Genomic DNA, 26531 nt, shown 5'->3' with positions numbered 1-26531 from the left:
GGTGGTTTCCAGGGACTTTCAATCAGCATCCAAAATTTAGCTCCAAGTCTCCACAGACACAAACTGGAATATCCTGTCGCAAATTGAATATGGTCTTGCTAAGATAGCAGCAGCACTTAATTCCATTTCATCTCCCTATTTTAAGAATTTTTTTCAGGTATTTCTTTTGTTTAATGTTGTCTGCGCAGTTTTGTACGACCATTTAACTGCTTTATTGGCGATAAGGAAGGGCATAAAATCTGTTGTTGCAAGTGAGAAACAAACATATACTGTATACTTAGTATGCAGCTGGAAAATATGCAATAGAAAAATTCTTAAAAGCCCTTTGTATTCAAGGGCCTTTTCTTTCCCTGCTTTACTCTGTATCCCTAAATAATTGGTACTGCCATGATGCAACTAAGTCAGGAGGAGAGAAGAGATTGGAGGAACTACTAAGGCTTTTCAGACCTATAGCCATGGAATGGAGGAGTAACAGAACATTTTCCTGTATGGGACACCCTTGTGGGCACACTAGAAAGCAAGACACTGAGCACATCCAAATCAATAGGGAATAAAATAAGCATAAATGCAAGGCTCAGGAGCTCTCTAAACCAGCTTTACTACCAAGGCTTCTGTAATGGGGAGCTATGCCTTGAAAATTCAAGCACTGGGCAAAGCGAAGGGGATGTTTAACCAAGAGCCCACAGCCCTGCAAGGGAGTGCTTCTGTACTGACTGTCCTCAGCAAAACTGTTCCTCACTAGTGCCTGCTGCCAGAATCAGCCAGTCACTGGTTGCCTCCTGCTGCCACCCCAGCTCAGCTCAGGGAGGGCACAAGACCTGCTGGGTCCCTCAGGACTTGTATCAGCCCGTGTACATGCCCTCCTCCTCTTTACTCACAGAAATCCTTATCAGGGCCCACCATCGTATGGGTGTTGGCAACTAGGCATTCCCAGTTAGCTGTCAACCTAAAACCAACTCCGAGTCTTCAATGCTCAGATTTTCACAGATTTTCTCACCCTGCAATTTGCTACATATTGAGCAGTACCAACCTTACTACTTAACGCGTAAGAACTATATCCTAATATTGTCCAGGCAGATGTTAGTGGGACAGGAATAAAACAAACCACTGAATAAAACAAACCACTGGGCTACAATACGGAAGTGTGATGCCAGCCAGGAACCAGGGCGTGGGCTGCCTACGGAGAGCAGAGGTATGGGCAGCCCTGGGTCACTTCTACCTCTTTCACGGTGTTTTATTGCCACCTGATGGCTTGATGCAAGATTGCAAGAATGAAACATCGGCATATTGCGAGGAAGGTCTTGCATTTCATTAGATCCGTTGTTAGCTTTAAAAAAAGCTTTTCAGCTCAAAGTCTTTTCATGACCTCCTAACACAAGTCTTCACAGGTAATAAGTTAATTTTCTTCAAAGTGACAGCCATAATTGCAATATACGCAACAAAAATATTTTATTTGTATTTAAAAGGAATTTGTCTTTTAAGGAACAATTTTGTCCCTTAAAAGGACAAGATATCTGGAGGATAATGATGACATCAGGCCTGGAATGGTCACTAATAGGGTAATGCTGTGATGCTTGATCCATACATGTGGTGCTCAGTGCCTCCTGGTGCAAAGACATCTGTTGCCCATATGAATTCATGGTTTTGACACCCTGACTAGGTGATCTTGCACCTACATAATATTAGCAGTGCTGCTGGGCTTGCAAAGCTTTGCTCCCCAAAATGGTTTTCAAAGATCCTTCCACCCATTTTTTGAAGTCTGGCTGTTTCTTACATCTATCACCACCAAGCACTGGTAAAACCCAGCTGCCCCTCATGGTCTGTCTCTGTTTTGTTGGCACCATACATGGTTATCTGCCACAAGCAGCAAATTGTTATGTTGTGTCCAGTCACTGTCAGCATCCTCTTAAATGAGTGTAACCTCAGGTCAGGGCCTGCAGTCCTAAAGCAGTTTCTTTCCAGCTGATTTAACCAAGCTCTTACTGGCTGCTTAATTTCTTTTTAAAATATCAAGGCAAAAATACTGAGGCTGTAATGGTTTGGAACAAAGGGACTGGTCTCTGCATTCATTGCTCTGGTGAAATCCCGGTGGCAAAGGGTGGTCTCTGCCCTGGAACTATCGATGCGACTGACAGAAGTAAAGTGAACGTGAGTTAACTCATATCTGGTTGTGGGCATGGAAATGAAGATAAACTATAGAAGACAGTGGTTGTCACCTGTGACCTTTACTTGCTTTTTATGCAGATGGATGAAGATGCTACACAGAAGGACAGAGCAGGCCACACACTCATATCACTTGGTTTGCAGCAGTTTTTAGGCACAAAGGTTTTAGACACAAATGCTACTTATTGGCACTCTGAGGAAAGTGGCTGGGGTACCATCTGCTGGCTCTGCTTATAAGATCTGTTTCCACAGGCTGTTTTTTAATGAGATCTAAAGTGTTTCTTGAATCCGCAGTTGGAGAACTTCTTCTGAGGGTATCACATGCACCATCAGATCACATTGCACATCTTCTTCACTGCCACACAGTATCACCTGGGTTGGGGGTTCTGATACTTTCTGCAAAACAAATGTGTTCGCTCAAACACCTTCAAGACTTCCACTTTTCCCCACAAACTGTTCCTCTCATCCTTCCTGCCACAACTGCCCACAGACCCAGTGCTCAGGAACCCACAGCCACAAAAGCTGCTTCCTTCATTCTCACTTGAACTGGACAGTACATTTCAGCTCCTGTCTCAAACATGCTTCTCCTGAGTGAGAAAAGAGGCTGCTTTTGATTTGTTTCTCCTTACCAAGCTGTTGAGAAGCTCAGTGTTGATAGCAGGGGACATGGAGCAGTGCTGCCAATGACACAGCTGTTTTGTTCAGGGAACAGCTGGTCAGCAGGGACAGTCCATGCCTCCCAAGCTGCTTCCCCACAAGCATCAGGAGCATCTTCCCTAATCAGGGCTGTAGGCCAAAGGCAGTGACAGCCATGCAGCCAGCTCATGTGGGCTGCTTGACCCCTGCAGCTCAGCTCATCATACTGGAATGAGCAAGGCATCTTGTGCATGTGTTTACTTTTTCTGCCTGCCTCATGCTCCTGTGAACATCCAACACGCAAAAAAACAATAAAACACAGTAAAAAAAGTTACCAGTGTGTCTGGCAGGACTGCAACAGGGCAGCAGGAATACTGAAGGATTTTGCTTGTTTTCCAGGTAACGAAAGGCAGGGTCAAAGCAGCCATGGCAAAGCCAGCAGATATGAGGAGGGCAGTGACCAGCCACATGGATGTGCCACCTAGAAATAAGAGAAGCAGCAAAACTTCTGAGAGGCAAACCTTGTGAGGATAAACCACTCAATGCAGTCAGCCTGCACCCTCTGTGGCTGATCTTTCCATCCACCCTGGTGAGATCCTTTTTTGGCACACTCCAGGGAAGGATACCTGTGCCAGTGTAGGGGGTTGCCCTCATGAGTCTTTCTTTTTTCCTTCCCCAAGGAACAAATGGGCAGCACATTTACAAATAAGACAGGAGGTATTGGGTGGAAATAAAAGGAAGAGCTGCTGGGGTGTCCTTGGGCATGACTAAACCAGGGGAATAGGAAAGAAGGGTGGCTGTTACCTTGTGCCCTCACACACTGTATCTGGCTGAAGCTGCTGCTTCTGTTGATCGCCTCAACGTATGTCTGAGCTTTTACACAGTAATCAGGTCCTTCCTCCATGGTGTCCAGGTGAACCACAGAGCTGACCTCCTTCACCATCTTCTGCTGCATCTGCCACAAGCCCAGGGGAGAGAGCATCAGAAGACAGGGCAAACACCTAATTGTAAACAGGATTCCTGACATGATGCTAGCCCAGGCTTTACTGGGAGAAGGGGAAGAAATAGCAGGAGGTGTGAGAGAGGGAGAAAAACAGCAAACAAGGAAGCACAGTGGAGTGCAGAATGAGACCACACACATGGTTGAAGGGGGTGGAAAAACAGAGATGTGAGCCTAAGAGGTATAATGGTGATGTTGGGTCACAATGCTAGACTATGACCTACTCCCCTGGTGTAAGGACTTGATGACTAAGATCTTGACTGGTCCAAGTTTTTGCTGGGATATGAAAATCACGCCTGTGTTAGTGTGATATGATAGGACTGCCAGAACCATGCTGTGACAGGGGTGTGAGAGCTCTGCTGTAACTCTAGAGCACTGAGAAGGGATGGACTGGGCTTGTGAGGAGCAAGTGAATTTAGTGTGTGCAACTGCAACACGCTTCAGCAACCCTTAAACAGCATGTGAACACCAGCACATTATTTTCCTGCAATAAATAGGACTCCATTAACTGCTAGCAAAAAGAAGTCGGTATTTCCAGTCTCCCTAGTCAAGAGAGGACAGGTAACAAACAGTTAACTAGTAGCTCCTAATTCTTGCTGTGTTTCAGATGCAAAGCCTGCACTCACAGAAGGCCTGATCAGCCTCCAGCATTACACACACATATGGATACTTCCAACAAGCCAGTAGGGCTCTTCTGGTAGGGCAAGTCCTTCTCGCCATCAAAATCTCCCTCTCCACAGAAACGTGATCTTGAGGCCCACTAGTTTGAAAAGGTTTCAAGGATGAAATAATGTCAGTGACTATGTGTGGTCTGTAACCTCTTGCAAAAACCTGAGATCAGACATGCTAAACGTGATAATTTAAAAAAAAAATAATTAAAAGAGTCCCAGCAGAGAACTGGACATGTAGCAACCAGCAAACCTGGTGCTTGGGACAGTCCAGTAGTTAGAAACTGTTCTGAATTTTGGAATTAATGTTTAGGTGATTAATATCATATGCTGAAGAAGAGTTAACATTTTGTTAAGCCCATGAACACGGTTGATCTTGTTTACTTCAATTTCCAAAAGGTAGTCAAGATCCCCTTCAAAAGCCTGTTAAGCCAACAGCCGTGGGATGAAAAGGCATTGGAGTGCACTAACCAGGCTGCAACGGCCCTGACCAGTCCTGCCTGGCTCCCCCATCTTCACCCTCCTGTCCATGGCCCAGAAGCCCCATTAAACTCAGCCCAGAACCTTCAGTTGCAGTCTGAGCTATGTTGGAGTTGTGCCTGTCATAGAATCGTAGAATCGTTAGGGCTGGAAAGGACCTTAAGATCATCCAGTTCTAACCCCCTTGCCATGGGGAGGGACGCTTCATAGACCAGGTCACCCAAGGTTTGTCCAACCTGGTTAAATTGTGCCCATGAGAATTTTTCCCCTTCATTTTTACAGTCAGTGAGTGTTCCTTAAATTGATCATCCCCCATCAGAAACAGGAACTCGGGGTTCAGATTTTCTGGAATAGTCAGCTCTGTGGTAGTCATCCTTGTTAACAACTGCTGGGGAAATAAGGGAATGTGGAGACTTGTATAGTGCTTCTGCACCTTCGACTGTGCAGGTTTACTCCCTGACCACCTTGGTAAAAACAAAAATAGCTGGAAAGGCTTCCACAGGGAACAACTAAGTGGCCTGGGAGTCCTTGGCCTGGAAGGAGATACAGAGTATGAAACTATTCAGAGTGGCAGGGAAAGTGAATAGGGAATAACTGTTCTCTCTCTCTCTCTCTGTCCCTAAACCAAGATTAAGACTGCGCAACAGTTAAGCTGAAGAATTCCTGAGTACAGGAAGTTGTATGTGCTAAAAGTTTACATAACTTGAAAACAACAGATAAATTAATGGAACAAAAGTTCTTCAAGGACTATTAATGATACCATTTCTGATTCAGGAATTTCCTGGAGCTGTGTCTGTGAAATCTCAGAAAATAACCTGAGCGTAGTTACACACAGGCTTTCTCCTTATTAATTTCCTTGGTTATCTCTATTGCCCACTGGCAGAGAGAAAACACTGGGTTTGATGGTCTCATGGTCTTACTTTATACAGCTGCTGAAATTTCTTGCTTTTATGTTCTGAGGTGCTGTGGAAGCACAAGTTCCCAGGAGAAAATGAAATTGTTGATATCTAGTGAAAACAGAAGGACCTGAATGGAACATAAATTGTCACTGCTTCAGTATTACCCAGGTATAAGCAATGCCCTGAGCTAAGCAACTGGCAGCTCACTGTCACAGGCAAGCTGTTTTACAAAAAAAAACCCTGAGAAAAATGTTGGCACCTCGGTGTGACATGTTAATCTTGGTCTGAGTAATCCAAATGATGTTTAGAGAAGAAAGTCAGCATAAACACCTTCAGTTCCTGCCTTCTGGTTTCTTTCAATGATTGAGGTCCCTGAAGGAGATTCCTCTTCCCAGAGAAGGAAATGTGGAAAGAAGACACAAGCTTCTCCACAGAGGTAAGACCAACGCACTGGTATGTGCAAAAGAATATGGCACACATTGACTCCAGACATGTCCCTCAGCCTCACATAAGGAGTTTGGACTGGCAAAGAGGCCCTGGCAATGTATGCATGCTTTTACTTTAAGTATGTAGGCTCTGTTGTTGCCCAAAACCCGAGGATAAAACTCACCCTACTCTCTTGGCCCTTCTTCCAATAGAGAACACAGAACTGAAAGGCTGGCCCCATGTCTTCCAGCTCCACTAATAAATGATAGCCATCTGCTATGACCTTCATCAGAGGTGGGGTCAGGGAAGCTGCCAACACAGAGAGAGCACCATTATCACATTAGAGGCAATCCTTAAAAGTAGTCCTGTTCCCAGCTAGGAGAGGGAAAGAAGCTGCCGCCATGAGCACAGTAACATTACTGTGAAATAATAGGCAGTTGCTTCAGTGGGGCCAAAGCTTCTCTCTGCTCTGCCTCTCACTGTGACTAGATACACTAGCAGAGTTTGAACAGGGTGACCGTGGCTGGCATTGCAAATGGGAGTTTGGCAACAGCTGAGTTGCACAGAACTTGAAAGCTTCTGAATTTTCTCCAGTAGAGGAAGCATCTGGTCTAAGAGTCCTGTGTGAACAACAGCAGCAGAACCAGCTGGATAACCAGAAGTTAAGACACCGGATCAGGCCAGTTCTGCTCCTGGGCATTAGCTTAGTACTAATATACAGGGCAGGAGGTGTGAAACCATTGCTTTTTCATGGGAATTTTGGCAGTTATTCAAATGTGAAGGAAAAAGCAGTGTGATCCTCTGGCAGTGGAACTCTGTAACTCTGGCAATTCACATGAATGCTGATTTTCTTCTAGTGTCTACGTGGTTTTAGATAGACTTGAGCTGATGACCTGATGTGACTAAGTTTTTGTAAATGTATGCAAGTAAATCTGCAGATTATTTGCTTCATGCTTACTTTGATATTCAAAGATTGGTTCAGATTGGAATTCTGCTGTGAAGAGTATTAGTGAAACAATCAGAATCAATCAAGCATGAATGAAACTACACACTGAACATTTGTGAACTGGGAATCAAGGCAGTACAAAGATCACGTCTGCACTACTTATATATGCCACTCTTTACCATTCCATTGTGGCTGAAACTGGTTTTAACTCCCTTGCTTTTAAGAAATGAAGGAGAGCAATGTATAGCCACATACAGAAGAGATGTTCTTAATAGAATTTGCTCTTACATCCAGTGAATTGCCATTAAGACTGATCAATATGAAAAGACAAAATACAAATATATTCATAATGAGCATGCTGCAAATGGGACACCTGGAAAACTACTTTATACTTTCAAATTGAAAGGTGAGAATCTGCTTAACAATATGTCTCAAAATAAAAACAAAGAAAGAAACAAATAAAAAAAGTCTTAACATCATTTGGAGGTTAAAAACAAATATTGGGATAATGTTTTAACAAATGAATATTGCAAGATGCTACTACTAACCAAACAGAAGCATTTAGATTTATTTCTAAGTTGGCACACTGGATAGCAACTAACTATTGGAATTTTGATAAATGAAGAGAGACATAACTAAATCGTTTTTTTTTATGAAGGTCTTTTAAAAGTGTGTTCCATGTGTCACTATAATTTATGTGTATCTACATCTAAGGCTTTGACACTGGAGCTATTTAGACTACAAGTACTATGGGCTGTGCTGTTGCCCTTACTGTCTATGAGCTACATACAGAATCAGTGGGCTGTGCTTTGAATTCCTTAGTTCCTCTCAGACGTAATTTCACATTTCCTAAGAGATGCAATAGCAGAGGCAAGGAAAAGCGAGCAGTAAAAATGCATAAGGACAAGAACTTATAGTGTTTTTTCTTTCTCCTTTAAATACTTGTCCATAGATGCACATTCATACTACAGCCCATTGAAAGCTGTATCCTCTGAACTTTCACAGCTTAGAGAGAAGGTTGTATTGAGGTTTCTTAGACACAAGACTAAGCTGTCAAATACTTCACCATACCATAAGAAAGTTGCTGCTTTTCTTCATTAAGAGGATCAAGCTAAGGAATACCCTTCCCTATAAATGCCTGACGGTGTGGTCCATAGCTCAACTCTATGTCACCAGAGATCTCAGAAAAGGGAAGGAGTTTTCATCTAAAGCAGTATCTGGAAAAGACTTCCACACCAAGAGACACGCTTACCAGCTTAGGTGGCACTTCTTATGGTGCTGCTTTGATTAAGTGCTCTGTATGAGAGAGGACTGCTGACTTATGAAGTAGTATATAATTTCCAATGACTGATGAAGGTTTAAGATTGGGTCAGCTCTGAGCTTGAACAGGCAATTTCTTTCCTGGCTAAAACTGGTTACTGCTGCCCATCCCAGACTGAGACTTCCACTCCAATAGTGACCTTGACAGGGGTTTTCCACCAGTTTTTATCGCTGCAATCAGTTGACTACACAGCAGAGAACATAGGCAATGATTCCAGAGAAACACTGGAAACAGCATGCTAATTTTAGGCTGCAACATGATCCCTAGGTTGAGCTAGACCTCAAACTTGCAGGAGTTGGAAGGATATGGACAAAATACCCTGCATTGCTAGGACTGCAGCAATGTTACAGTTTCCTTTTTATTTTCCTCTTCTGAGGTCACTTCATGTATCTGACAACATGGGAGGAGGGAATCATGTCTGGAAGGAACTGGGATTTTCAGGACAGCATGAAGCATATGGAGGGTGACATGGCTGTTTTCTAGAGTAAGTGCTTCCATAGGATCAGGTTCTGGACTCTCAGAAGTGACTAGAAGACATGGATTAGATGGAGCACTGACAGCAACCCTGGTTGATCAGAACCTTTTGAAATCAGAGGCAAGAGTAGCCAACTTGCCAAAAGAAATGTTTTCTTACCTGTCTTAGAAGCCCTGGAGATTCAAGCCCTGTAAATTTGGCCCTGCCTCAGGAGGAACTTATGTCCATGAACACAGTAGGACTAAGAGTGAAATGTCCCAAACCAAAATGAGAGAAACTGAGAAGCAGGATGTGCTTTGTGCATTCACTGGCTTTGTGTGACATGCACAGTACATAAACATATGCATGAGCAATCCCTCAACACCAGACTGAGAAATTAACACAGCGTAGCTAAGCCAAACAGCAGGACTCACTTGTGATGCGATTGAAGAAACCTTTCAGGGTGCCCCACTCTGATCTTCTAGTGCCAATGTCTGCCCTTACACGCAGGTTATAGGCCACAGTGGCTGAGATATCCTCTGTGATGTTGCACACCGTGGCTGTGGTGAGTGAACATTCACAGATGGGAATCCAGCTCTCATCTGCATAATCTCGTTCGTACTCCCTGAGGAGAGGAAAAGAAAACAAGCAGGCAATAGTCTGGTAGGACGAATATCTGTAACATAGTCAAAGGCTGCTTTCTAGTTCTTTCCCAGGTAAAACCAGTACTGGGGTGCATTGGAGCTGGAACACCAGGAGTGTATGAAACCAGTATGGGTGTAGTTTAGATCTTATCTAGACAAAATCTCCCAGAGCCACCTCATTCATGAGTCAAATGGAGCATGATAATGCAGGAGGTGGGGATAGCCAACACAGTGCTGATGCCCCAGATCCTGCCCACTCACTTCACTTGATCATCCCTGGTAAACTAGAATTCCAAAGCTATACTGTAATACAAGTCATAGCTCAAGATGGATCAGAAACCTCTTAGAATGTGTTAGATGTTTAAAAGATGAACACTTAATAAATCTCTTTCCTTTCCTAAATAAACTGTTGCTAATCCTCCTAACTTTTGAATTCTCTGGACAGAGGCAGTTTTCATATTTGGGCTTAATGCCCAGATATTTTAATATTTGGGCTTAATGCACAGCTTGGATTACTCTAGTATCTATTAACCTGTAAACAGTCTCAGAACTTGAGAAAAAGGACTTTTTCCCCCCACCTGTAATGAACTAACATCTAGAGCATAAAACTTCTCCTATGTCTAAGAACTGAATAGTGCTCAAGACATCCAAAAAAGCCAAATTTTAAGTCTAAGTAAACAAAGAACAAAGAACAACAGAAGTTACCCCTGAAACTCAACAGAGTATCTCACAGTTTCTCCCTGGACAATCACAGGACTCCAAGATAAGAAGTGTTTCATGTTGGTAGAAAGAATAGAGATATTCTGAGGTGCTGGCAGCAAAGCATCTTCACCTAAAATTCCCAGAAAAAGAAAAAAATAAAACTAAAAAAGATATATGAATGTATATGAATGTACTAGGAAAAAGCTTACAGTACCACAAAACCATGTGGTACTGTATTAGAAATACACACTCTTTATTTCACTACTGTCACTTCAGCATTGGAAAAAATTTTTCAGAGAAGAAATGATAACCAAAGTGCAAATGACAGAACAACTAGGCTTATAGAAAGGCAAAGCACATCTTTTCATTATTTCAGCTTTTCACTGTATCAGTAAAACAAGTCAAGCTTTTATAAAGCTGTTCAATTTGATTTAATGAAGTCAAGTAACAGATATTCTATTGCACTCTATAGACTTTTCCAACGTCATGGTTGGAAATGTGTTATTTCTTTCCAGACTTGACTGGACTGGACACTGTAGAAGATCTTAGCTCTTGTACAGCTTTTTTCATGTTGCAGGATTGTAATAATCTAACTGCTTGTAGGCTGTAATCAGAGTACCTTTTTGATTTATTTAATGGACTATAAATGAAATCATTACATTATGATGAGATTGGCAAAGCATGTGGGATGGTACCTACAGTGTAGGTCATTTTATTCTATGGCATCTTGATGTCATATCATTAGCAGTGTTTGGACCAGCTCACAGAAGGTAGGAATCCCAATGAGCATGCCCTGCACTACACTGTGGGAACAGACTTATCTCTATTCTGCTACTTTCCAGTCACAAGTGAAGTATGTTCTCTCTGTTCAGCAGGGAATGGCTCCCAGGGAACCATTGGAAGGGAGGAATGGAAGGAGCAGTTTCAACCAGCGCCGTGCAGCAGTGGTCATTTTGACACTTCCCCAGAAACAAGGTAACCATTCCATGACAATACAAGGATTATTTCCTAATTATTTTTTAATGACATCTATTTCATTTAACAAGGCCTATCTTTCATTAGTTTTTAACTGCCATTAAAAGAAGGTGTCTTCTTTTAAACTGTGCTTACAAAGTTAACCAGTTAATGTCAGTTGTTCTACTCAGGATCAAAACCAGGTTGACAAGTCCATGAGCAACATTTTCATGGTGGTTATTTTAGAGTATAAGAACATTGGTGTTCTTTCTGCTTTTAGAATATTCCCTGTGTTTATATCTTTATAAAATCAGTAATGCCAACTCTTTACGATTCTTTGGCATGTTACATGGATCTGTTAACACAATGCTTAGCTATTCTTTAAACTAAACGTCAGCTATCTCTAGGATGTGGAGCTTTCCTTCTTGCAATTTAGATAGCGGAAGAGTCACTGGCTGCCATACCAGCACTTCTGGCTTGTTGGGGTCCATACTAGTTTCAAGACACTTTTTGTCTTTATTGACCTTCACTCTGCAGCTTAACTACCCATTTGGTCTCTAGTATTCTCTATGCTTCCCAACATTTAGATTGTTTGCCATCACTTTTTCTTGTATGCTTTGGGATACTCAAGTGTGTGACTTACGTAACGGACTTCAGTTATGTGATCAGACACTGTTTTTTCCACGACTCAGCACACACAGTGATCATGTCTGAACAGGGCTGAGCTGTGCTGGAGTGTTTCCGAATATTTTAAGTCCTTGATTTAGGACTTTTTGGGTATGTATTTTTCTTTTATTCAGAAGTACTGAACTCTAGTTTCCTGGCAAAACCAGTGACTATTCTACTGGCACAGTAAGACCTTTCACCTCACTTCAGCTCAACCATAAAGATTTTATACAGGCACTAAGGTTTCTTTCTTCCTTTCATTAGGAAAAACCCTGGGCCCAATTACAGTGTATCTGTCTCTATGAAAAAAAGTTCATTGATTTAGCTTTCCGTTTGGTATTAATAGATTCAGGATAAGCACAAATTCTGCTACTTGTAAGAACTCTTCTCCATGAAAAATAAGATAAATAAAAACCTAATACTCATCTATGCTATCTACAGAGCATATTTCTTGATTTTTACAGGGCCACATATCTACTGTGGCAAAGCCAGATCACACAGCAGCTATTGGAGTGTTTGCACTTCAGTATGGGAAAGCAAAGTCTCCAGCACTACAGGTGAGATGGTGGTGGTGAGGTATAGTGTTGTGGATGTATAATTCACGTGAAGGGTAACTAATTTGAACATCTGCCTTCAGATGAAGGGAAATGTTATCTCTACAGAACCCTTCATAATTAAAGAATACAGAAGCAGGTATCTGTATGGGCATAAGTAGACATATACCTGCATGTGTGTGCAGCTGTTACATGTAAAAAGTATAAGATTTTGTGCTCATAAGGTTAAATAATTAAGTGACAAATTAAATGACAAATACACTAAAGTGAAACATGCAATTCAGCTTTAGTATGTCTTACTTGATTGTTTGTATAAGAACGTTTGTAACTGCATAACCATGCTCTACTCCAAATACAGTGGGCAGCCCTCAGGAGTAAATCATAAAGATGTAAAGCTAAAGCTTGAGATCTTTTCATCCAGCACACAAATTAAATGGGGTTACTGAGCAATAAAAGCAATGATGCACTTCCTTGCACTCTGCCTGGGACCCAAACCCATACTGAAAGCTGTCGTTTGGAAAAGAGTTTTATGCTCTTCCAAAATGCTGTTGATCTAGATACAGCATATCCTGTGTTGTAGCCAAACAAATTACATTCATCATTTCTCCAATCTGTCTGTTGCAAAAGCCCACAAGGCAATTGTAAGCAAACGTGTTTAACACAGGGAGAAAAGACAATTTGAGGTTATATAAACAGGGAAAGCACAGAGTATAAACAGTGAAGGATGCTTCCTAGTATTGAAATACTCTATTATCTGTGGTCTATACATTTTGAAAGGAGAAGAAATAGTATACAAAGTGCAGGAGACAAATGGACAGAGAGAGCAGGCAGGACCCAGAAGGCTGTTAGCCCAGGGCTGTGTGCAACTTCCATTTGATTTTGGATTCACAAGCAATATGTAAATGCCTCACAGGAAAAGCCAAGCTCATCTTTCAAGTCAAGGTACTGACTCTTCCCCTAACATCTCCAGTCTTGCCAAAGAAAAGACATGTCCAGATTTTCTCTGTAAATAGCATTTCTGCCTCCCAATCTATCAGGAGTATACTACATTTTGTTTGCTACACTAAGAACGGATTTCAATTTAGACTGGTGATGACTTCTTGTTTAATATTTTTCCCCTTTGTGTTAAACTTACAGAATCTAAAATTTAAAAAAAAAAAATTAAAATTCATTATCAAGTCCAATACATTTGTCTGATATACTTTTCAGTTAAAAATGCCTTAAATAAACCCTGATAAAATTCCATTGCTCTGGGACAGATTCTTATGCCCTTCTTTTTCTGTGAATACAGAATGCAATAATATTTCATCTCTACTACTCCATCATCTTTTGCTGTTAGTTTACTGTTCACTACTATCACCACTACTTATGGTTCAATGTCAGTAAACACTGCAAAATATTAAGAAAATTACCTCTTTATTCTCCTTTCAGGGGCTCAACAAACACAAGAAGTAACTCCAGAATCAGCACTGCATAGTGTTCAGAAGTGCTTTACAACACCTGTGGTTTTTCTGGCATGCTCCCTTAAAATTTTATACATAGGGCTGAGAAATCCTTCCTTACTGTAGTGCTAATAAGCATTAGCTTTTAACTTCCAAGCATTTAATCTCCTTTTCCAAATCTGGAGGACAACAATGTCACCAGCTTCTTGTATCATCAAGCATGGTCTGCCTCTGTATATGAGGAGACTTCAGTGAACGAGAATCTGAAAAGGGAATTCTGAACTCTAAATATTGGTGATGAGAAAAAAATGTCTGTAACACCCCATGAAGCTAAAGAAATTTCTATGCAAGCTGAGTGGTGAAAATGAAAGCATTTTAGACAACAACAATAAATCATGCCAAACAATATCTTTGGATGTACCTCTAACCTGACAACTCCAGGAACATCCCCTCCCTCACATCCCAATTGCACAAACTGACTGCAAACAGTCAGTATGTACCCCCTTGCCTGTTTTTCTTCCCATCACATGGGATACAAAGCCTGGACTCCCAGGCTTGGACGCGAACATGCCGTCTCCTGACCTGTCGCAACGTCTGCGCAATCACAGGGGCAGGTTTAGACATAAACATTCAGTCAAAATGTTCTTTGCTCAAAAAGCAGACTACGACACAAACTTTCATATTTCAGGTCAAGGCCAAAAGAATGGGGGACACAGTGTAAGTTATCTCATCTTTTTCTCCTACTGTCTGTCACAGTGTAGAAGACAAAATTGCATGAGTAAGCAGCTGAGCCAGGCTGGCAGTCACTACATACAGAGGAAACATGGCTCCTGTGCAGAAACATCACACAGCTAGCCAGGTCTTAAAGAAAAACACAATAAAAACAAAACTAAACTTCTTTAAAGAATGGCAGCCCTGATTTGGCAGCTTCTAAAAAGCATTTGTCATAATCATCTGTATTCCACAGAAGAAACTGAGAGCATAAGCAACCTGATGCTGAGTCAGTGGTTTCAATACCCAGCAACAAGGAACTATAACTAATGATGTTTTGTTGTGTTTTGTTGGCCAAGAAAGCTTTAAAACTATTTTTGTTTTTCTGAGGCAGAGAACAAAATGGAGCAAGACACAACCTTAATTCAGAAGCTAAGATGGCACATTTAGAAAGAAAGACAGAACTGAGCAAAATCCAGGCACACTGGCCAGTCACGTTTGTTTTCTAGAGGACTGACCATCATAAAGACACTGAAGTATAGTCAGGAGATCCAAGGCCGAACTCCTTTCAGGAGGTGGGTTTGGAGCTTAGCATTTAGTTGGAGAAGCAGAACACAAATTGCACAGCCTCCTTCCAGGGTAAAGAGACCTTCAATGAACATTTTTGAGCTATTAGCACTTTATACCCTTCCTCTCTGACGCTACATCTACTCCACAGGTGGGGCATCCCCCATGCTCAAACTGATAAGCATTAAGAGGACTTAAAAGTTCAGCTTCTCACAGAACAGCAAAAAAGCAGACAAAACTACAACATTACGAATATCCTTCAAACTGAGACTCCCCTTTAGATTTCAGAATTGACTTGCAGAATGCAGAATTTGTGTATTGCCTTTTTCATTTGCTTATTCTAGTATTAACTTTAGAGAAAGAATTAAAATTCAGTACCTGACCTCATACTATTTGACTTCAGTTTTGTAGCAGTATGTTTAACAAAAGGACAGCCCCTTCATCTTAAGTCAACAGAAGATATTTTAGCCATTTACCTGTGAAATTTGATGCAATCAGAGTGCAGAGGAAGAAGCAGATGAGATTTAGTAACATTTTGCTCAGACTTGTCGGATTCTCCCACAGTCATAGCCTGTTGTGCAGATCAGGTACTTCCCTTCTACCCGGGAGCCCCGTCTGAGCCAGCCATGATGCCAGCAAAGTGGAGACTCCAGGGGAGTATTGCAAACACCGCTTTTCTGCCTGTCTGCGCCAGTGTCAAAGACATACCTATGGTGTTTGCAAGGGCGTATTTACAGGGAGTGCCTGGGTAATCTGGTGCCAACATTTCTTGACAAGTCTGGGCAACTGCCGAACTAGATGGCATAACTTTGTTTCACATTGTTGGCAATTATAGGTAGACAAAGACATTGTAAGGAGGAAACAGTATTCAGCGGCTATTTCCATGTAATTTATATAGCTCTAAGTGCTCATTTTTTCTGCTCAGCCCCAAAACTAGGAACCAGGAAAGTTCCCCTCTCTTACTAAGGCATGCCTGTAGCCACAGACCTTGTATGGAGGACTGCATGCCCCTGGGCTGGCAGAAGGGAGTTGTGTGCTCCAATTTGTTTTCAAATAACACTTTTCGTGGCAGTTATGTTGGGTGTGTACTGAGGAAGACATTCTGTTTTCAGATCTGATTTGATGCAGACACATGTATCCAAAAGTTATCCATCTTCCAAGGTCCATGGCTCTCCATCTTGCCTCTTGAGCAAAGGCAGGCTCTTCAGCTGGACGCAGCCCTGAGACCTTTTTAGAAACCCAAACTGCCAGCTGGTTCCCAGGCTGCAGCAGCAGCAAGCTTTGTGTTTGTGAAGCTGGCTTCTTCAGAGGCCAAGGGAGACATGTTCTTCTATGTTATGCAAAAAGCTATTTAAATTAAATGAAATTCTGACCATACAGATAATGGAGGAAATAATACCAAATCCTACCAAATGTTTTCAGCTCTGATGAAAGTGAGTATTAAAACCTCTCCTCTAAAACCTCTTATTCTGTCTTACAATTTGTCACTTTAGAAAGGGCTTTTGTGTCTTAAAAATATTTCCTTTCTGATACCTTTTAATAGCAAATACATGGCTGATGTTTTCAGTAGTGAACTAAAGGGATCTGTCAAAACATGTGTAGCTTGTATTTTCTGAGGAAAGGATCTTTTATTTATTCATGAAAGAATAAAATCAGTATTCAGTTAATTACAGGTCTCCAGGTTCTCAGAAATGCAGGAACAGCACAAGCGACTACACCCCAAAGCTTTTCCTTCCCTCCATCCTTTCCCTTCCTTTTAATTTCTTCCTTCCTTTGCTTTCTTTGCCCTCACTTCCCTTTCTCAACTTTTCTGTTTTTTCTGTCCTTTTTCTTTCCATCTTTCCTTGAAATCCCTTCTTCCATTCCTCCCTGCCTTCCTTCCATCCTTCCTTTTCTTTCTTCCCTCCATCTTTGTGACACACGCTTCTGTATGTTTCCCAAACGTACATATTTTCCTTCTATGCTAGAAAGATGTTCTCTGAAAGTATTTAATGGGTTTCAGGTAAACTTTTATCTTCTTGTTTTTCATTTTCCCAATCTACTACTATTTCTATCAAATGTTCATGAACTCAAAGGTGGGTATTGTTGTGAAATGTATGCAGTGTCCAAGAGGGAAATATGGATGTGTTTAACAGTATTAGCAGTAAGATACAATGCCTTTGCTGGGAGGGAAAATGAGTATTTGCAGAAGAAAGGCAAAATTTAATCATCAGATGAAAAAAATCTGTTCTTTTGTTGTACCAAGATGTAAATAAGACAATCATAAGTTTTGAAATATTCAATTCAGCCTGAGTAGTGTATCTGTTTTTTCACTGCTGAATATCTTGTGGTGCCATAAACATTGGATTTATATACTCTGATTAAAAATTCAGACATGAGTTGACAGGTATCTCAAAACCCACATGATCTAGTGAATTATGCCTCATACCTTTCACTTTATTACTGGAAGAGATGCACAGAAAAGTTTGCATTCAGTCTGTAGGAAATTTATTGGGATTAGGTGCACGGCTAGTTTTCCTTTCCGAAGCTTTCTTGCTGTCTGTGAGCCAGGCAATCTCCTTTCCAAAGGTGAGGAAAATGAATATGGCCCCATATCACAGTTTATTAGTTATGAGCAATAGAAGTGGTAAAGTAAGTCTGCCATAATAATGATTGCATCTGCCCTGAGTTAACAGCAAGACTCTAAAATGAGAACTGCAATAGTATTATACTGTGTTTCATTCCTTGATTACAGACACCTAAAGGACAACAAAAACACAGAAATGGATGGTGGTGCATCTAAAGAAAACTTGAGGTAGAAGCTAAGCTACTGCATTTACAGGAATAAGTTTTGCAAAACAAGAAGCTTGGGATAGAAGTGATTATTCAGATTACAGCTACAATAGGAAAACAGTGACAAAATACCTTCAGAGATTTTCCCTTTATTTGAAATACTATATAGAAATACTTGACTTGAAAGAAATAAAAGTACTTACTCAATTTTACTGTTTTGCCTTCAGAATTTTATCAGTTTTACAAGAAATTTTGAACTTGAAACAAATGTTTTGATTACTTTTCCTTCACAATTATGCTTACAAGAACATTTCTGTGAAATATTTTTATGCTATTAAACATATGCATTTCCAAAGATAAAAGATAAACATCTGTCTGACCAACTGCTCTTTTTCACTTGCAGATCTGGGATCTTGAATAAGCAGCCTGGTTTTTCATCACACAGCAAAGCAGTGAAGTTAGTTAAAACAATGACTTAAGGAGACAAACAAAAACACTGAGAAGCATTAAAACTTCACAGCTCAGTAGAAGTCAGTTACGGCTGAAACAATAAGAAATAACAGGTAATTTCTGAGAGTTGCCTACTTTGAAGGTATTTTGAGTCATTTCTGCTCATATAAATCAATGCAAAATGTTGTAATATTGTTTGGATGGCCAGTTTAGCCCAGTTTAGCATCAGTATCACAATCACTGGCTCAGGAGATATGTATCTATCTGTTGCATCAAATTTGACTCATAATTTTGCAGACACTCAAAATCTACATCCAGAAAAGAGACTGTACAGGCTGTTAGAAGACAGCCACCAGCTTGACCTTGCCAGAAGATCCTGGACAGAAAAGAAACAGGTAGAACGTGTAAAAAGTTGAGCTTTCGGCATGCTTGATACAAATGAAGACTCCTAAAATAAATTGGCTTCAACACTGAAGTGAAGATCAACAAAAGAAAACCAAAGACATACTCAGAAACTCTGGAATTTGCCATAGAGTTTTAACAATTTTTGTAACAGCTCATGAGGAAAAAAAGCTGCCGATACCAGGAAAAGGACAAATTGACTGCCCTAGGGCCTATGAGTATAGCTCTGTTTCTAAAACATTTGGTTGAACAGGGCAATTCTAAAGTAGGTGATGACATTTGCCAGACATGTCTGGAACAATCAGCAGTATTTAAAACACAGGAAATCAGCAGTAATGCAAAAGGTAAGGAAAACAGTTCAATTACTTGCTAGTATTCTGAAGAAAAAAAATAAAAAATGCTCAGAACCCGGAAAGATATTTACAAACATAAGGCTTGCTGCTGGGTATGTCAACATATCCTAAGCAAATACCCAATTTACAAGGATATGAAAGCAAAACCTGATTGGCACGTTTACATTCTTGGCAAATCACAGCAAGTTTAGCTGTGAGGCTAGCGACTATTTGTAACATTTGCTAGGTGAGCATAAATCACAGAATGTGTTAAGAAACTTGAGAAAAACCAAGTGTGCTGAGGAAGAATTTGTTACACTAATTCTTGTGTAACACTAGGAATTAGTGAAGGAAAATATATAGGAAATAGGAATTTACTGAGAAATGGATTTGAAATGTGCACTGCTAGAACTTAAGAAGGAATATCAAGAAATACCTGCTAAGAATACTTGCTTAGGTTTCCTATATATATAAAGGCACAGTTGGTATCTTATAAATTATTTCTGAGGAAAATCTTTTTAAAAATGTGCATCAGGTCAAACAAGAAGTTGACAAGACTGTTTTCAGTGATGAATGATCCTGCGTCTGGGGACAGACTTCTGGGACCATCGCCACTGTGATAGCCAAGAATAGTGTTCCAGAAAAAGATAAAGAGGGATAGATTGTATATGACTTGCAGCCTCAGGCAAACCTTTTCTGTATCTAAAGCAACAATATTGGAGACCTGTTTGCTTTGCTTGGCTTTTTTTGAATGAGATGCAAACAGTAAAAAGGCATAGTAGCAAAACATGAACTGGAGGGCCTTGTTAAGACTTGAAATAAGGTTAAGAGAAAACCAGATGAACATGCTCTTCCAGAATGCCTTCTGGGTTTGTTGAGACACAAAACTGAAAACTCAAGTTGTTGCAATGTAAGGAGGTAGAGTGGTCTGCCTAGAAACCCATTCTCTTATACAGAACAGGTTGTACTACCCTGGTGAGTGTATCATTGATACTGCAACATACAAGATTAAGTAGCATTCTCACCACTTACCAGCAGAAAAGAGAGAAGAGAAAATGTGTGAGGAAATGCATGAAGAACTTAGTCCTAGAACACAGATTTAGGTAAAAAATACATAACTACATTGGTTCTCATGTGAACTATAGAAAATTATTTGAAATTTATTTATGGCTGTTACCTCATACTGCAAATAAGCAATATATTCTGGAAGCCATACGCAATTCAATTTGGGTTCTTCACATGTGGTTATTTGCAAGGAAAATGGGTTGAATGAACAGAAAAGAGAAGACCCAGATGGCAATTTGAAAAGAAAGCTTTTGGTCATATTTGAAAAGCAAGTGGACAGGGTTTTATGTTAACTACCTATCACAGCCTCTTATTGGATTTCCTGGTAGATATTAAAACACTTGAATAATTTTGTGATAAGGTTAAGCTGCCTATATCTGTGCTAGAAGCTAAATAAATGTGAATAGTTTAGAAAAGTAGCTTATCTGGACCCAATCACTGAGAAAGAAATTCCCTCTGATCAGGAGAAGACCTGAATCCTCGCAAAACTGACCAATACGTTTATAGACTGGCTTCTGTAGACTTCTGCAGGACTTTGTTATTGCAGAACATTCATTTAAGCATTTACAAATATTGCAAAACCATTACAAGGGATAGGAGGAAGAGGAAACCCATACTTTGTGAAGCAGTGTGTGGCTACCATTCTCAGGCTTGGAAACATTTTTAGCAACTGCTCTTAACTCCACCTTCCTCATAATTTCAAAATCAATTTCTTATTGGAGATGTGACTGCAATGCTGTTGAAAAGTAATCTAAGGGTTAGCTGACCAGGTTGTGAATACAGTAATTCTGATCCTACAGGGCAAGGCAAAGCTCAGCATGGACTACCAGAGCCAAGCATAAATAAGCTACTGAGTTTCCTGCTGCTGGTAAGTAAGCTACATTGGTCTGGCTGAATCAAGTGTCTCCACACTGCACTTCAGTGGCTTTTCAACTGCCGCTGTTGTTTACGAGTTGGGAACAAGGCTGACAGAATAAATTACAAGAGAGAGAAGTGCTATATTAAAACACAATTTTAAGTTCTTCAAAGAGAAATTATAACACTACCTGAAAGAAAGTCCTGGCTGTAGTTAAATCTAGAAAACATTTTCAAAGCTCTTTATAGAGGAGAAGTTTGATCAGGACAGACAATACATCCCTGAAATAGCCCTTTAAATTTAGGAGTCTTGAAGGATAACTTTAGTACATGGCTAGAAAAGCTGCAGTGCTGTGCTTTCAGAGCTGCTTGAGCATACAGGTAATACGAAGCTTTCTCCAAACTGGGACAAATACTGCCTTAAGTGAGAAATCAAGGAATTAAATGCTCAGTGAAATGAGTGGACTGAGGAAGAGGTAGTCATGTCCTGCTTTCCTATAATTAGTCAAATAGCAAAACTATCTGATTTATCCGTCCAACTCTCTCCCAAGATCCTCATCTCTGCCAATGCTTCCAATTGGGTAGGTTTTAATTTACTCCTTCCATTTAATAGCCGTGTATAACAGATGAGTACAAGAGCTGCTGCTGTGGAACTCAAAATGACGGTAGCTGAATGTCTGACTTTGTCCTTTGGTCTTTCAGCAAGCATTTTCTTTATGAGTATTAGAGACACAGTATGGGACGCAGGATGAACTCTCAGGAGTTTACTCGTCAGTAGTTATGTGAATCCTGTCATCAGGATGAGCTAAATAATTCTGTTTAAAAACAGTGCCAAAGCTCTGAATGTCATTTTTGTATTCATACGGTCGTTATCAACCCCCTGATCTCCATTGTTAATATATGGCATCCCTGAAATCAGAGTGAAACAAAACAGCACAATCACTCATATTTATTTAATGCTTGCAATCCCAAAGGAGCTCATAAGCTTAAATTCACATGCAATGGTCTACTAACCCTTTGCTGAAGCTGTTTCTACATGTGTAGTGAAGTCTAGTTGGCATCTAACAATATATAGTAATGTGCACACAAGTATGTATGAGGGATTGAAAGTTCTGGTAGACACTGAATTTGGACAGGCTGTAACTTCCATAAAGAAACGAGGAATAGTGTGTAGGTTCAAGAATGTACTTTGATGTTCTGGTATTAATGCATTAGGCTGCATGTGTTCAGTGTTGGTCATTTCTTCTGTTGGTGCTCTGCAGAAGTTTTCCTAAAACCTTCATCAGAAAGAACCTATGCTTATTTTAAAAGAAAATAACTTCAAACTATTGTACCGGATATTAGACCTGGTTGTTCACTCTGTGATGATAGACCATGGCTTGGAATATGTAGCAGAGTAAGCTATGTCTTATATTCCTAAGCCTGTGGGTCTAAGGTCAAGAATGGAGATGGTTGTGGTGTTATAGCATGCCAGCTAGAAGTGCTTTAGCTCTGATCCTCTTCCAGTTTAGTTTGCCAAGTTCTGCAGACATAGCTTAAAATTGTATCAGCAGGGGTACAGACATCCGGAAAAAGAGGCAACTCTATGAAGTGAAGCAGGAAGCAGGGACTTTGAAGGAGCAAGTGCCTCTTCCTCAAGGTTCAAAGCAAAACCACAAATGAACGATCTGAGCTTAATACCAGAATGCTGATATTACCAATAGAAAAATTAAGGGAAATAATGGTTCTATCTACTCCTTGCAAGTTGTTTTGGACAATGCACTGCTTTGGTTTAATTCCCAAACAAGTTGGAATTTATTTAATTTTTCTTAAGTGTATTACTATGATATGGGGAAGAGCTGACTTCCAAGGAAGACCCTCAAAACAAATCTATGTTGTCAAAAAAGCCTGTGGTAATCTATTGGAGAAAATAGCTTTTTACTCCTTTACAAATACTATATTAATATATATATTAATACTATATAATATATAGATTATATATTATAGAATTTACAAATACTACAGAAAAACACAGTGATAGAAGGAAGGGGAAGTTAACTGTGAATCACAGGGAAGATGACAGTGTGTGTTACATGTTGCTGGGGTCAAAAAGACAATAAAGGGCCAACAGGATTTAGGAATTGCTTCAATGGCCACTAAATGTCACTGTTGTTCCACAAAAGGCTGTAGGAATCTTATTATGTCAAAGATAACTTGACTTCTGGATGAAACCTATCCCCAGCTAATTAGCTAAGAAAAAAATATTAATTTTGAAAGACACTATTTTAACCCTGTCCACAAGATTAAAGAAGAAAGGAACCAAGGAGCCTTTTTTTTTTTTTTTTTTTCCCCTCATAACCCATTGATTTCTGGTATGTTATCTGAAATTATAAATAGAGGAAACCTAGTACATAAATTTTTTTCTTCCAAAATTCAGTCCAAAAGAAGCAAAATAAGACACATTTTTATAAGAAAAAAATGGTAGAATGGATTATGGAAAGCTCTAAAAGATACATCCAGCAATTCACTGCCAAAAGGTAATCTGGGTGTACTGACTTTGGGAACAAGCTTAATGTATATTCTAGACAGGATTAATATTTTCCTTTTTGAGGAAAGTATCTCTGAGTTGGATGAATGTTTAAATAATTCAACCTGATCCAAGAGACCCAAGCACAGGTAACAAGAATCTTGCAAGACACAGAGCTACAATTAACATGGTTAATAATGAGATGTTTTTGAGAGTTTTGCTGTGTATATAGCAGTTACATTTTTTTAATAATACCATCCTAGATTTTCCAGAAGTAAGAAAATAAGGAAAGAGAGTGTAGGCTGAAAGAAACGTAATCTAGAAGGATTTTGAGAAAAACTGAGTTAATAGAAAAGAAGCAGACATGCTTTGAAATATTTATGCAGGTGTAGGAGCCAAATTATAGTATTAAAAACCCCATAGAGTTCAAAATATATATGTAAGCACTCAGCTAAGGGACAATTCTTATTCTAAATCATGTTTCTTTTCTTACTCATCTCTTTTTAATTTAAAAAGTCTCCAAAGCCATCTCTGTATGGCCTCAGTAACTGCCTGTAGAAGTTTGTAAAATCATCCATACTGAATAGTCTGGGCAGATGCAGGAGTTTGCGTACGGATGTCTGATTCTCACCGTTCGTCAGCTTATGAGACACCATCCGTATTTGGCCTGATGGTCAGATATTGGCAGAAGAATATGGAAGTAAACTCAGAATATACTTCTCACTCAGCCTGCCATTGGGACTAAGGATGAGAATATAAGAATTTTTAAAGAGAATCCCGTTTATGTTGAAGGTGTCTTCAAGAATTAAGAGAAAAAAGATGTCTCATAGCGTATCTGTGACCAGTGAAAATAATCCATCTGATATTCAAAAATTGTATTCTGGACAGCTTAAATGTAAGCCCATTAATTCTACCAAATCAGCTCAGAATTACATTTCCTACTTCAGCCCAATACATAGATTCATACGTTTCTCTTCTGATCATCATAGGGTGTTTAGATCATGAAGTGCTTCACTTATAAGAATTTCTATTCCATAACATGGTAATACTTGTTGCTCAAAAAATACTGGCTTGGAGTCTCTGCTGTTGCTGTTTATCGACTTCAGTCACAACAGTTCCCAAAGTTCCTGGAAGGCCATTTTGCTCTACACTGTGTGAAGTTTGAGAAGAAACTTCAGAAGGATTCTCTGACCTGTGCCTAACATTAATAGCTTGGACAAAGCTCTCTGCCATGTGATAATGCCTGAGGTTCAGCCCACGTATTTGATACCTCTTGTTCTTGACTGTACACAGGAGGTGAACTTCTCACTTAGCTGTACAGGTCTGCCACCATCTGCTGACATCTGTCTGCAGTCCTGACTTACAGCAAGGCACCAAGCATTAAATAAGTGAGTACAGAAGTGAAAAAGGAAGGGTAAGAGATACAAGGTGCCTATAGGGATAAGGAGACTTAGCCTCTTTTAAAACTATGCTACAAGCACATACTTTGGAAACAGCTAATGTGCCATTAGTATAAACTTCATGATTTCTTAATACTTCACATGAGCATAAGGAATTGAATGAGCACCAGCAATATATACTAAATTATTATCTTCAAGTTAGCAGCACTGACCTTAATAAGATTTAAAATACAGTTCTGTCTCATGCTTCTGTTCAAGAAACCTGCCGATTTTCTTAACATTTGCATGGAAGAGAAGTTAAAGCAACCATAACTTTGAGGAAAGCCTGAATTTCTAAGGAAGGGCCAAAGTGTCAGTTTTCACAGATCATTGATCTATTTCAAAATAGCCTTAGCCACTTTGAACCATTAATGAAAGGATCACAATTTTTTTCTCTGAAGGTACAGGAAACAGTGATGGCACAGAAAAATGTTTCAATATTCTCTCAGTAAATTTAAGATAGATACCTCTTAAAGTTTTGTATTTCTGGTCATCTTATGCTTAGCATATATCAGAAGTTCTGAACTGTCGCCTTTGATTGTGCCACACCTCTTTCCTATGGTTCAGAATGGGAAGAACTGGGAGGGGTTGCTTCAGCTTTTGTCCCAACAAAAGGTCTTTTACATGTGGCAGATTCTCATCTCAAATAATAATCCCATTGCATTCAATCGTCCAAAAGCGAAGTCTCTTCTCATCTTTACTGTGCTGAATGACAGAAGCAGCAGCTGGTTCTGTGAAACTCCAATTTGGAGATGTGGAACTGAAACCGCCATAGTATTTTACGTCCCTTTTAAAGTTAGGTTAATAATATGGATTTAAAAAAATTAATCCTGCTAATTATGAATAAGCATCTGTAGACTATACTGATGTATGATCAGAATTTACATCTTTCTGAGGAAAGGCCTCATGACATCTAAGTGAACCTGCTAAGGAAAAAAAATATAATTTCAGTAATATTTCTTTATCATCAAGTTCATTGATTTAAGGACTTGGAGAAACTGGAGACCTAAACTGCTTTTACTTGAAAAATTTCTGTTTGTAGCTAAAGATGACTAAAGCGCCTGTACTTCTAGAAATACAATAACACAAACCAAAATGTATCTTCCAGTGTCTTCCACTGTAATCTATTATCTAATGCCTTCATGCACACTACATCATGGGAGCCATGCTCTTTGATGACTACTGACTTTTATAAATTATTCATATGTCTTTTTATATCACGTACTGTGGCATCAGCCAGGGACAAACAAATATTACAAACATGTCACCAACAAAAAAGAACACATAATCAGTCTCTAAAAATTCTTCACATTTTGCCAAGTTCTGCAGATTGCTGTAGAATACTAACCACCATTGCATCCCTTGAGTTTGAAGGTCCACTTCTACAAAAAATGTGTTGCTAAATATTATTTAGCAGGCCACTTTATACTTTACTAGATGTGATTGATTTCTGTTGAACATGGGTTGTTTTTTTTTT

At 39.8% G+C, this 26531-nt stretch overlaps 1 protein-coding gene across 1 annotated transcript; it reads right to left on the bottom strand.

Annotated features, from left to right (window-relative positions):
- Nucleotides 1-1959: 1959 nt before the first annotated feature.
- Nucleotides 1960-25827, bottom strand: IL20RB (interleukin 20 receptor subunit beta). Its single transcript, XM_062639518.1, has 8 exons — nt 25679-25827; nt 15712-15777; nt 10343-10480; nt 9428-9618; nt 6457-6581; nt 3604-3754; nt 3135-3280; nt 1960-2559 (listed from the first exon to the last, which is right to left on the bottom strand). Exons 1-8 carry the CDS (start codon nt 25825-25827, stop codon nt 2434-2436), a joined length of 1092 nt encoding a protein of 363 aa, XP_062495502.1. The 3' UTR covers nt 1960-2433.
- Between the last annotated feature and the right edge of the window lie 704 nt (nt 25828-26531).

This window comes from Pezoporus occidentalis, unplaced genomic scaffold, assembly GCF_034315485.1.
Source record: "Pezoporus occidentalis ecotype Australia unplaced genomic scaffold, CSIRO_AGI_Poc_V1 ctg60, whole genome shotgun sequence".
Lineage (NCBI taxonomy): Eukaryota > Metazoa > Chordata > Aves > Psittaciformes > Psittacidae > Pezoporus > Pezoporus occidentalis.
The sequence above is the reverse complement of the archived record's forward strand: the minus strand, read 5'-3'. Positions and strand labels throughout refer to the sequence as shown.

Excerpts from the sequence above, each read along its gene's own strand:
- IL20RB (XM_062639518.1), bottom strand. The coding sequence starts at position 25,827 with ATGGCGGTTTCAGTTCCACATCTCCAAATTGGAGTTTCACAGAACCAG. Across the intron at positions 9,619-10,342 it reads TACTCTGTTGAGTTTCAGGG|GGAGTACGAACGAGATTATG; the intron begins GTAACTTCTGTT and ends TCCTCTCCTCAG. Across the intron at positions 6,582-9,427 it reads TTTCTTCAATCGCATCACAA|CTTCCCTGACCCCACCTCTG; the intron begins GTGAGTCCTGCT and ends CTGTGTTGGCAG.